Source organism: Corvus hawaiiensis, chromosome 2, assembly GCF_020740725.1.
Source record: "Corvus hawaiiensis isolate bCorHaw1 chromosome 2, bCorHaw1.pri.cur, whole genome shotgun sequence".
Taxonomy (NCBI): Eukaryota; Metazoa; Chordata; class Aves; order Passeriformes; family Corvidae; genus Corvus; species Corvus hawaiiensis.
The window spans coordinates 29497233-29509479 of record NC_063214.1 but is presented as its reverse complement, the minus strand read 5'-3'; the positions used below and the strand labels follow the sequence as shown (position 1 = coordinate 29509479).

Here is a 12247-nt window from a genome sequence, read left to right as displayed (position 1 = left end):
CAAATAAAGGTCCAACCAGAAAATTTGATCTATATTTATTATATGTGCACACTCACTACAGAATTAAGTTCACCTTAAAACAAGGCACACTTTGTTTTCTGACAATGCCTAGGATATCCAAAACACCCTGGCTGACTTGGAGCTAGTGATTTAACCACAGCTCTCACTAAAACAGCTTGAATTATAAAACTAAATCTACCAGTCGGCGGGGGGGGGGGGGGAGAATCTCATCACTAGGTTAAAATAAATCCCCCTCCCAAAATCCAAGAAAGTGAAACACATACAAAAAACACAACCCCAAAGCCCACTCACAAGCAAAATTAAGGCTCTCAAGGACAGAGGGAAAAACATGGTGGGCTTTTTGTTGCCTTTTTTCCCCGAAGGATAACAGAGGGCCGATTTACTAGCTTCACTACCAGCACCTGAAGAATTAAATGCTCCCCATCTACACTGACAATAAATCCCAAGTAGATCAGACTATTTTCTCACCTCACTATAACAGTATAAATCCTGATCCATACTGGTGTCAGAATCTGCCCCTATATAGAAACAGGTGCTTTTTGTATGACTAGTTTTCACAGTAACATTTGTAAACCCCAGTCATGATAAATTTCAAATGCACTAAGACTGCCATCATCAGATGGCACAGCTTTTTACTGTAATTTTTATTGTCCATATTTTACCATATTTTAGAAAGGAACAGGTTACATTACACTGGTTTGTGTTGATTAAGAGGTCCAGAAAATAGGTGTTAACATGCACCTGGCCAGCATACAAAACTGAACAGTTAAATTTTCATTTAAATAACATGCCAAGTATTTCTGTAGTCAGAGCCCCAAACACACTATGTTTCTTCATTTTTGCTGTGTTGTTCCTTGTGCTGCCTCAACTGCCAAAGGGAAAAAACCCCCCAAAAAACCAGAACCTCCCCCTCCCGCAAAAAACCCTAAATCCCCAGCTGTTTGTGATGCAATTTACCCCAATAGCAAATCCTGCAAGTCAATCTGCTGCAATGCATCTGTGAAGACGAGAGCTCTGGGATTCTCAGGAATGCAGCAAAACAAGTAAGTGAAAAGTGTAAAGCTAAATTAATTCAGGGAGGGAAGAAAATGGAGATAAGTGGTAGCACTTACCCCACACTACTACAAAATCTTGGAAGCTTCTCACAGCAGGGATCCTGCCAGCTCAGGAGAAATCTGCAGGACACCAGCAGTTTGAGCAGCTTCTCTGATAATGTTAATGCCTTACATTTCCCAGTGCTCCCAATGAATGCATTCATGTTGCCTTTGGATCATGATAATTAATCAGAACACAAAACTTCAGTGCTAACTACCATCAGAAAACTAATCCCAAACTGACAATGCCAAACTGGAAAAGCTTGAATATTGTAAACATTAAGACTATTTTCACAAGCCTTCTTTATACACAGCTTTGTTTTCTTAGCACTAAAGCTCAAATACATTATTTACAATAACAACAAAACCACCCATAAGAAAAGCTCTAATGAGCAGCTTCATAATCGTGAAAATACTTTGTGGACATAGAATGTTACAGAACTCACAAAAAACTGTTGTACAGTTTGCATCAGAGCCTGTATCTGATCCCCTAAAGGCTTTTAATGGTTTGTTTTGTTTCTTAAATGTGAAAGCAAAAACTACCACATAGAATGTACCATCAGTGCACATCCTGAAGACTGAGAAGCTACAAGATACACAGCACTGTAGAAAAATGTAGTCCTGTAAAACATTTAACAGTGTAAAGTCCTGGCATCTTGTCTGAACGGGAAAGGTTACCGGTGAGTCTACTTGCATTAAATGTAAAAAAAAATAAAAAAAGATAAATTGTTCGTAAGGTAGTGAGCTTCCCAAGCAGAACAAAGATGAAAATGTATCTGAGTTCAGCATTTAGAGTATCAGTCATTGCGTTTCCTTAAACAAAACTGGAATCAAATTCATAATAAAAACAAAGAACAAAGGAGCAGGCTAAACAACATAAAACCAGAACTGGAATTCTTCACAGAGCAACTGTTAGTTGCTGTTAACAGAATTCAGCTCCTTGCAGAAAAGTGTGCACATGTCCATTTATGTACTTCTGTGTATTCAGAGCAACAAAATGGTACTAGAATAGTCTGTATTGCAGTGAGAACTTTTAATGGCCATCCATCTTATAGTGCAGTTCAAAGTCCTGAATTATGCACTTCAGTTTTCCTACCTATACAAGAGGAAAGCTAATTATATCTGATGGTAATCTTCAACTGCCATCTGTCTCGGAGGAAAGCTGCCTACATTAGTCACTACAGCATGCTGGGAAAGCTTATATGTTTTTCTCAGTGCTACACAGAGACACCCATTTAGAGGACTTTCAGACCTCAATCCTCACTCACTGAAGTTTAAACACAACCCATTTCCTCCCCAAAACTGAAAACTGATGTATTGCTTCCTTTTCTCTTTTTTTTTTTTTTTTTCCCCATTGAAAAAGACAGTCACGCCGAAAACTGAAGGGAATCAAAGGTGCCTGTCACCCCACCCACGCATCTTCTTTGCCGGTCTCGAGAGCAAGGAGGCACAAAGGCAGCCAGGCAGGAAACTGAGGGCAGGCTGCACACACAGCCTGGTCTCTGCCAGAGCAATGGCTTCACACCGTACCTTCTCCTGGATATCACAGCTCTCTCTGCCAGTTTGTTTTGCTCTTTTACAATCCAAGTCTGGTTTGCTGTAGGTGAAACAGTGTCTGTTTTTGCTGTTCAATTCTGTTTCACCAGTCCTTAAATGCAAAATGAAGACGAGTATCTTCAGGACTGTAGTATCTTTAAACAGATTAACTATCCTCCCTTACCTGATCTTTTCTGAGCATTGGACATGCTCAGGGCTGCATGTGAGACCATCTCCTCTGATGACAAGCGAGTAAAAGTCTGGAAGGATAGTGCTCACCTCCCTGTGAGATCACATCAGGGCAATAGATTTCGTGGCACAGATCTGCTCTCCCATAACCACACTGGCCCATGCTGCACCAGGGATAAAACATAAAGTCTAGTATGCCCTTCAGCATAAAACCTGAAGTCCTCTAGAGCAAAATACACTGCACCTGCTGTGTTGCCTACTGACATCTTTTCTTGCTACCCTGACCACGCTAAATACAGCTCAGCCTCCAGCATCACCATGTCCTATCAGATTGCTGTTCATGCCAAAGCCGATGCAGAACTCCATTAGAGCATGAAATGCCATACAGTAAAAGGCTTTTTGTTCTGTTCTATCTCATGTGTTCTCAGCATGAAATGAGATTTATGCAACCATACCCTGTATGTGTGCATGCATGCCCTTTCCTTCCTTCCCTATAGAACTTTTGAACCCCTTTGGCTGATTTCAGTCAAATGTGAGAGATTAGGAACTTAATGTGTTTGAGACCTGCACAAGTTTTGCAAAAATAAACACCAGCTGAGTAGAACAAAGAAACTCTATACATTCATTTTTCATTAAGCATCAGAAAGTACATACAACAAAAAGAGATCAAAAATCTGGTTTCATTGTATCTTGTCACACAACTGTGTGGTAGAGCCTCCAGCCATTGAGGAAAAAAAAGTGCTCAAATTTTGAAATGCCTTGCACAAACATGTAAGTGTCCAAATTTTCCAAAAGAGTTGTATGAAGTTCAACAATTTAGGTATCTTTTTCAACCACTTAACAGGTAGTGTTTGCTGACTTCAGTCACCCAGCTTCAAAAAGCCACTTGAACACTAACCAGTATTTATTATAGGTAATGTTCTCTGTGAAAACTGAAGAATGAGCTATTTTATTTCACTTTACATTTCTTTCTGCAAAGCTCTGAACAACATCTTCAATTTAGGTTAGAAATCTTCAACACAAAACCTACAGCTGCAGGCTAAGCCATCTAAGAACCAATGTCCCAAGCTGAAAACAAATTATAGTGCGCCATTAGCACAGAAGAATGAAAATAACTATTCCATTTAAACTGTTTCAATTAAAATGAAGTAGCAGTATTTCCTTAACATGTACTGCAGGAAAAGGCAGTCACTCTTGAGAAACTGTACAAATGGTATGTACACTAACCAGCATTTTAATCATCCGGCTACTCAAAAGCCAGTTTACACACCTGACTTGTGCTCCACAGCACAAGGTGAGCAATGAAGGCACAAGAAACACTCTTGTGTCAGACCAGTGTCCAGCTAGCCCAGTTCTGTCTCCAGCAGTGACAGCAGGAGATGATTATTTAGGGACAGCATTTCATGGACATTCTGTGTTTCATTCCCCTTGTCCACACGTTCCCGCACATCTCAACTTTCTGAGAATGGAAAATTAAAACTGCCATGCGTCGTTATAAAACTGGGATGGGGTGAAGGACAGGCTTATAGAGCACTTTAGTTTCTCAGCTGAGACAAGTGTCATCCTGCCTTATTAAAACTGAAAAGTATTTGGGAAAGCAAAGCTAGCCGTAGTTGTAACAGTTTCCTTCAGGGGGGGAAACAAAAAAATCAAACCCAGGCTTCTGTCAGACATAAAATGAGAAGGCAGTAACTCGTCTACAGAAGGGGCATGATCCAAACTAGCTACCACACGCTAGCAAGCCTTGTGCACATTCAGCAATCTGGACAAATCCTAACTTGTTTCCATGCTTCACCTAGTGGATTTAATATTATGGCTCCATTTAATCTTGTGCAAATGTTGTGTTCAAACAAACCTTACAACCTATCTCCCATCTACACCACTAACCTCCTCCTGGTCTCAAGTCCCACACATCAACTTCAGACTACCCAAAGCACTGCAGAGATAGAGATGATGTTTCCTGGGTGCTCAGATGTGACAGTGGTGGATGATAGAGACTGGCAGGTTCCATAGCTTCAAAGAACCAGGAAACTCTTCAAAGAAACCTATTTTAAATGCCAAATGATGAACAAGGTTTCATTCAGCAACAGCTCCTGGGCAGCAAACATATTCCTGTCTCTTCACTGCAGTGAGAAAAACCCACAGGTTCTTCCCTTGCATTATGCTTGGGTGCTTGTATGCCCCTGTTACCAAACAGGTCATTTCTCCCCCACCACACATCACTGTGTCGGCAAAAAACTGTCAGCACCCACCTCCATAAATTACCTGCCCAGGAGGGAGCTATGGTAACCTACAATTACATGAGAGAAAAAAAAAAATATATGGCAAAACCACAACTTCGATTTCTTTCTTACCCTAAGAAAAGGAGTTCTCCTCTCATTCCACGTGATGCAATTTATATTTTATACATACACACACACATTCTGTATTGATTATTAAATGGCCATCACATTTCCTATGCCTACCTCTGCTAAGGCTCTAGATAAGCTCATGCCCCTCACACCATTCTCATTTCACTGCTGGCCTCAGGACTCTGAGGAGCAGGGAAAACAAGCAGTGTCTGGATACCATTGCAATGCAAATGTCAGTCTGCAGATCCAGTCTAACAAAGAACTTTTCTAGCTCTGCAGCAGCTGATCCTTATTTGTCTCTGAACTGTGATCACAAGAAGGGCTAAAAACTTCTTTTAAAAGTGAGTTGAAGAGTCTGTGGAAATCTAAGACTGCTAACCACACACCTCATTAATCTAAGTTTCCTACTGGGTAGTGGCCCAAAAGAAAGCAATACTGCAGCTCGTGAAATGGAAACTTGCACTGTAAATCAACAGATGTTAAGAGCTTCAGTGATTAAGACAGACCTTCATTTCACTCCTGCCTGCTCTTAAAACCAGTTCCTAGATTATTCCATGCCAGCCTTCGTAACAGGAGGGAGGATCAACTGGCTCTGTAGGTTTTCCAGCCTTCCCTTCCCAGTCATAGCAAGTGGAGGGTATTCGACTTTTTTACCTCACTCTTCCTGGCTCCCCATTTACACCTAGAATGTAAAAGGCAGTTCTGGCACACCATACTCCCATTTTAGTGTTGCTGCCAGGGTTGGGAGCAGAGGTAACCGAACAGCTCCACACAAACTTTGGGTATTATCTGGGGACACTCATAATTTGCTCCCTCTGTGACAGTGCTGTAAAGAGTCTTCCACATGGTATACCAAGGCTGCACTTTTGCCTTTGAGAGCAAAGAACAACCAATCTGGAAGGCCGAAGAGCCAATCCATCTAAGCAAAATGAACTTAAAAAGGACATGGTATTTTAGAATGATAGGTACAGAACACAGCAAGAAGCACTGCTGCAGAGTATTTAATCACATTCTGTACCTGCATTTTCTCAGTCCATTCTTCAAAAGGTGGTGACACTGCATGTGACCCACATGATCCCTATTTTTCCTTCACAGCCCACACTAGCTAAGACTGCTCATCACTTTTCAACCTTTCTGTACAAATATCTGCTACTGATATCAGTGATTAATACACTAAACTGCAAAGTGAGAGCTGTTAAAAGGTGATTTCTAAAGAAAACAACAGCTTGCATACCCTGTTTTCCTGCAGACATCAATACACATCAAATCAAGAAAACCTGAGATTTTAGGCTCTTCTGTAGAAGGAGGATAAAAGAAAGATTTAATGCTTTAAGAAATTCACACAACCAATAATATGTAGCTTTATTTTCATTTCCCTTGAAGGCTGTGAATAGATACAGAAGCAACCGTATGTCCCACAGCAGAAACAGAAGAAACTGGATTAAAGGGGAAGTTCAGGGGGGTTTTATTCTGCTACAAAGCTGCAGTATTTTGAGTCAATAGACAGTAAAAAATAGACTCTGAAAAAGGAAAAAATTCTGTATACTCAGTTACCCCATATTATTTATTAGCTTTTCTATGAGGTTAGAGAAATTCATGAATGAATTATTCAAATAAATGACAAATTACATGTCATAAGCTTGAAAAACTAAACTCCTCAATACAGTGCACACTTCAACTGATTTAGTTAACGCACTGCAAACATCTATAGGGAAAGTTTTCCATAAAAAAAAATGTATTTCAAGTAGTCTTCAGCCCATTCCTAAAATGCATTTAACTACGGAGCCATAGCAAAGTACCTCACATCATACACAACGCAAAAATCACCATTTATGTTTGTAAGTAAAATAATCTTAATGTTAATGTACAAAGACAAACAAAGCAAGATCCTGTGCTACAGTTCAAGCAATACTGGGGAGGAAAAAAAACCAACACCCAAACAAAACCAAGAGCCTTTCCTCAAAAGCCCCTTTGAGTCAATGGTACAGACAACCTCACGGAGACTCATGGTGGTCTCACAAGCTTTATCTTCAAATGCTTCATTTGATTGCATCCTCTTCTAGGCCAATGTACTTGAATCAACACCCAGGAGCATATGAAGCAACACACAAGAAGAAAACATAAACCTACTTCGGCTGATTTGTGGTTAAGTTTTCCAAACCTGCGTTGGGAAGACAAACCAAATCTTTACCAAGAGACGCTAATCACAGCATGCCCAGAAACTAACAAAGAGAACAAGCCCAAGATGAAAGTGCTAATGGCACAACGAAGCTATCATAACAGCTTCTATGCAAAAATAAACACCTAAGGAAGCAAGCAATCACTGAAAATCTTCTAAGACTGTCTCTGCTTGTAAGATATCAAAGTCTCGAGAAGGAGGTGAAGGAAAAGCATCTCAAGCACTTCCTGCTGCAAAGGAGGCCTGTCACCACATCACCTGCTGTACTTCCCTCCTCAGTGAGGCAACCTCCCCGTGTAATTGCTAAAGCCATTATTTAGCAGCACACAGAGTACATACCAACATATCTTGTCAATCACCTTGGTCTAGCCAAAACACTGTAACTCATCTATTTCCCCACCTCTTTATAACTTAGGACTCAGGTACTGGTAATCTTTCTGTTAGCTTTCAGGTTTTAGTGTCCCTACTGAACACTCTGCAGCTGCTCCCGTGGGCATATCCCCAACTGGTAACTCCTTCCACAGAGAACTTTTCCTCCTACCTTTGAACAGGGACAGATAAGGACACTAGGCAACTCATGAGCCTCAGGGGATGATTCATACATCCCACAAAGCAGAAGTCTTCTAAAGCCAGTATGACCCTTAGGGAGATCTGAGACTTCACCACCTTTAATTCTGCTACTTTAATAACAGCCATAAGCCTGAAGAGTAACTTAATGGACTGCTTCAGTTCAGCAGACACAGATGAGCTGAAGAAGCAGGTATGCATCAAGCTGGGGAAAAAAGGTAAGTACGTTTATTTAAGTCAAATAAAAACCAAAGATCCAGCTGGTGTAATCTTACATGTGGAAGGAAACTTACTTTAGTTTCAAAAATATCACTTCTGAGACCTAGTCAGACAAGAGCACTGCATGTCGATGGGTAGAAAACCCAGTTCCATGCACATTTCCTTTTCCTTCAACACCTCTCCGAATTTAGTTCGGTTTAGGAGTGACCAGTCCAGTACCATGGCAGTCTCCACAACACAGATTTTACATACATTTTTTATCTGTAACGCTTTCACACGCTTCAGCTGAAAACGGAAGTGTTTCAGCAGGTGATCTCATCCCACCACCAAGTTCCTTAATAATTCTGCAACCACACTACATGATAAACAACTCAGTAAAACGTGCGTGAAGAGACAAAAATTGAAGAAAGCTGGATAGAAAGTTTCAGCTGGGTAACAACACAACAGACACAAATCTCAGTAGATCAGCCGCTCAATCTCCCTGGAAATTTTAACTTGAGAAAGGACAGCAGGACTGATCTCACAGCTTGCTCTAACTAAAATAGAAACACCACCCCCACTGCCAAATAATAATCCAGGTAGTTAACAACAAAAAAGAAAAGGCAGCGGACATAAAACTTCCAGCGTTTGTTCCTTTCCTAAAATGCAAATAAGGGATTTGCATAGCTTAAGGCAGAGTCTACCCACTGAGCCATTGTTCCTTCCCTGGAGCCTTCGGCATTTGCAAGGGGCAGTTCCCTTTCGGTACCCTGGCTAGAAGCAATCCCTTATCCAAACCTGCCTGACCGGCAGCCATGGCAAAACGGTGGGATTTCTCGACCCAAGGAATTTAGCAGAAGCCACGAACCTCCACTCTTATTTTACTTACGAGCCGCCGTCGGCTCCGCCGGGAGGGTCCCCCTGCGCGGGGCTGTCCTGCCCGCATGAGCCCACCCTCCCCCAGCCGTGCTCTGCCCACCCCCGGAGCACCGGGCCCCGCCACCCCCTATCGCCCCGCTCCCGCGCTCTCCTCCCGCCGGCGCGCCCGCCGCGACTCACCGCCTGCGGGGGGCCCCGGCCGGCGAGCGGGGCTGCTCCGGGAAGCCCGGGGGAGGCGGGAGGCTCCCGCACCCACCAGGAGCAGCCAGGGATATTCGGGCGGCCCCTTCCGTCCCTGACGGCCGCCCCGGAGCCGCCTACCTGTGTGTGCGGAGTAGCCCGGCCGCCCGCTGGACCCTCCCGCGCTCCCCGCCGGGGGCAACACCCGACCCCGCATGCGGAGCCGGGCAACGCCTCAGCCCGGCCTCTCTCCCGGTCCCCAGCGCCAGCCGCCGGCCTGCGGCATCAGGCGCATCCAAGCGCCGCCGGGAAGGCGGGGGGCGGCGGCACTTCGGTTTCTGTCGGGCTCATCCCCACCGGGAACCAGCTCCTGGCTACGCCGCCGTGTTAAGATTTTTTCCCCGTAAAGTTCCCAGGAATCTGTGGCAAAGGTCTGGGACGTCTCATCTCACCAGCTCTCAAAACCGATTAGAATTGTGCTCTCTTAAAAAGAGGCTTGTAGAGGCAGGGTCCATCCCGCTGGAAATTCAGTTTAATTCCTTGAATACTTTCACCGAGGAACACGCTGATGTATTGAAATAGCCAACTGTGCCTTTCAATACGCAGTAATTTACATTGAATAATAACAACGTTGTTGGCAGCTGCTGCCATCAGCATCCACCTGAAGGAGATTTTAATATTGAAGGCATGCATACAGACTCTAAATGAGCTTAAAGCTAGAAGCTTTCCCGTCTGAAATGACGCAAGAAGATCAAGGAACGGTTAAGGCTGGAAAAGACCCCGAGATCCGTCGTGCCCAGCCGTGGAACGTCTCCCGACAATCGTCACATGTCCCGCGGCAGAGACGCCGGCAAACTCGGGAAGAAGCACTTCCAGCGCACCCAGTCCCATGGGTTCAGACACCATTCACAAGATCCTCTCAGCCTGTGCAAGGGTTTAAAGCTATACTTAACAAAGCAGGGGTGTTCACTTACCGGTTGTCAACAGAGCAGCCTTTTTTATGTTTAAATCATCCCAGAGAAGAGGACAGAACTCGTTGCGTCTGCTCAGGGCCGCCCAGGCTGTTGCTGCAGCCTCTGGCAATTCCAGCCCGGTTCCCGCATGGTGGTGCTTACGACAGGGTTCAAGAGGAGGGCTTGTTCAGCTGAGCCCCATCTGCAAGAGAAAACGTAGGAGGAAGCACGTTGTCTGTTTAGACAGAAATGTTGTTTAGCGCAAGCCTGCTGAAATTCCTCCTCCATTTATACCAAAGCCTACCAGGGGGAGGAGAGACTCACGTAAAGAAAGATAAAGCAGTGATACGTCTTCCCCGCAGCAGTGAGCCTGTCTTTTCTGACCGATTTCCCTGCGAAGCTGCAAACGCTCTTCTTCCTTCTCCTCCCCCCTCCTCGGGCCGGCGGCAGGAGCCTTTCCCCCGCCCCGACGGCCCGAGAGGGGGTGGGAGACCTGCGCTGCGGGGGGCAGCGAACCACCCCCAGCCTCCAGGAGTTACCATCTAACTAAGAAACAAATAGTCACCGTGTGTGTGTGTGGAGGGGGGTTGGTGGTGTGAGCCAAGTAATCTGAAAGCCTCTGCACTAAGTTCAGGGGCAAGGATTCTCCCTCCCCGAGTACCTTCGCCGCTTACCACGAAACCCCAGGGCAAACCCTTCAGGGGAAGAACTGCCCCCTGAAGAGCTGCTGCCGGGAGCAAAATGAAACCCCACCGAACGCAGGCGGGAGTCATTGGGCTCCTGGAAAATCTTCTCTCGGTACCTCAGCACCCAAGCGTTTGAGGCTAGATTTTGCTATTTCAAAAGAAAGTTAATAAATAATTCTGCCTCTGATAAAGAAGGTGAAAAAATGAGTTTGTTTGGAATCCTGTGCTGCATCAATGCTGTATTTTTCCCAGAGGAGTGTATCATGCTAGAAGAAATCTGAGGGGTTGTTAATAATTTAGTTGTCCTCTCCTGTTTCTATCTTTATGATCCTGACCACTTCGAATCTGAAAATTTTCTATATGATGTTTCAGTGACCTCACAGTATGTTTTTAGCATTGTATCAGAACAAGACGCTTCCTTGATTGGAAAAGCAGCTCCTGTTTTTTGATGGCTGTCTCTGGGAATGACCAGAGGTGGATTCTGTACTCAGCAGCAGTTTTCTACAGCCTGTGTGTACACGTAATAAAAATAACAGACCAAAAGCTGGGAAATTTTGTCTATTCTTCAGGGACTATCCCAATCTTTAGCCTGCTGAGATGACTTTCAATGTGTTCTGGGCTGGGAACCAAAGTTCAGTCCTCTGTAATTTGTCTTCCCTTGAGCTGAAAATACCTTAGTACTTTCCCCCTTCTCCCAAGAGGTTCCTCAGGTCTACACCCTTCACATCCTGCCCTTGACAAAACCAAGCTTCTTCCAAGTATATAGCTAAATTATGTGCCTTCTAAAGTTAGTTTATTTAACTCTGTTATATCTTTTTCCCATTAGCTGTCAGCTCTTACCCTTACCCTTCAATTCACCTAGGTCATAGACACACACAGACAATTAAAAAAAACCATTAAGGTTGCACAACAAAGGAGTCAGAAGTTAGGATATACTAGAAGACGGATTTTGTGACTTCATGTCAGTCCCCTTGCTCATATGTTTCACGACAGTCTTAAATTATGTAGTCCAGTATTATTTTGTTCTGGCCTTGCTTTATTTTGCAAAGCCTTGTCTTTGTTCAGGATACAGGATGGACTCTCAGGATGTGCCAGATTTTTGCAGAACAAGATGTTGGGACTATTCACCACAGAAGAGTGTAGGAAACCTTGAGGAAATGGATGCTATTCCTGCCTCTGTTCTGGACAGGATGTGTGTGCTGCAGCTGCATCTTTTGTGCATGAGTTCATGGGCGTGAGCTAGTTTCACACTGGCTAAGGTGGGTATTGGTAACAGTCAAGCAGGGATCTCTGGGCAGGCTGAAGGGCACAGGAGGAAGAACACAAACATACTGTGGCCAGGACTGAGCCATGGCTCAGAGGCCAGCTCAGGTTATTGGTGCACCTCTGAAGTGAGTTAGACACATGCAATGTT

The 12247-nt window shown here is 44.1% G+C and overlaps 1 protein-coding gene across 8 annotated transcripts in view; it reads right to left on the bottom strand.

Moving 5' to 3' along the window:
- Nucleotides 1-10255, bottom strand: part of ST3GAL6 (ST3 beta-galactoside alpha-2,3-sialyltransferase 6) — a 42911-nt gene extending 32656 nt beyond the window's left edge. For 3 of the 8 annotated variants that reach the window (XM_048294008.1, XM_048294009.1, XM_048294017.1), the window contains exon 1: nt 9336-9495. In XM_048294008.1, coding sequence (XP_048149965.1) covers nt 9336-9411 — 76 coding nt within the window. In that variant the 5' untranslated portion in view covers nt 9412-9495. Of the gene's footprint in view, nt 1-1133; nt 1156-9194; nt 9316-9335; nt 9496-9646; nt 9732-10168 lie in introns of those variants that run through there. The other 5 variants (XM_048294011.1, XM_048294010.1, XM_048294015.1 and 2 more) reach the window with 5 other exon arrangements.
- Nucleotides 10256-12247: the final 1992 nt, after the last annotated feature.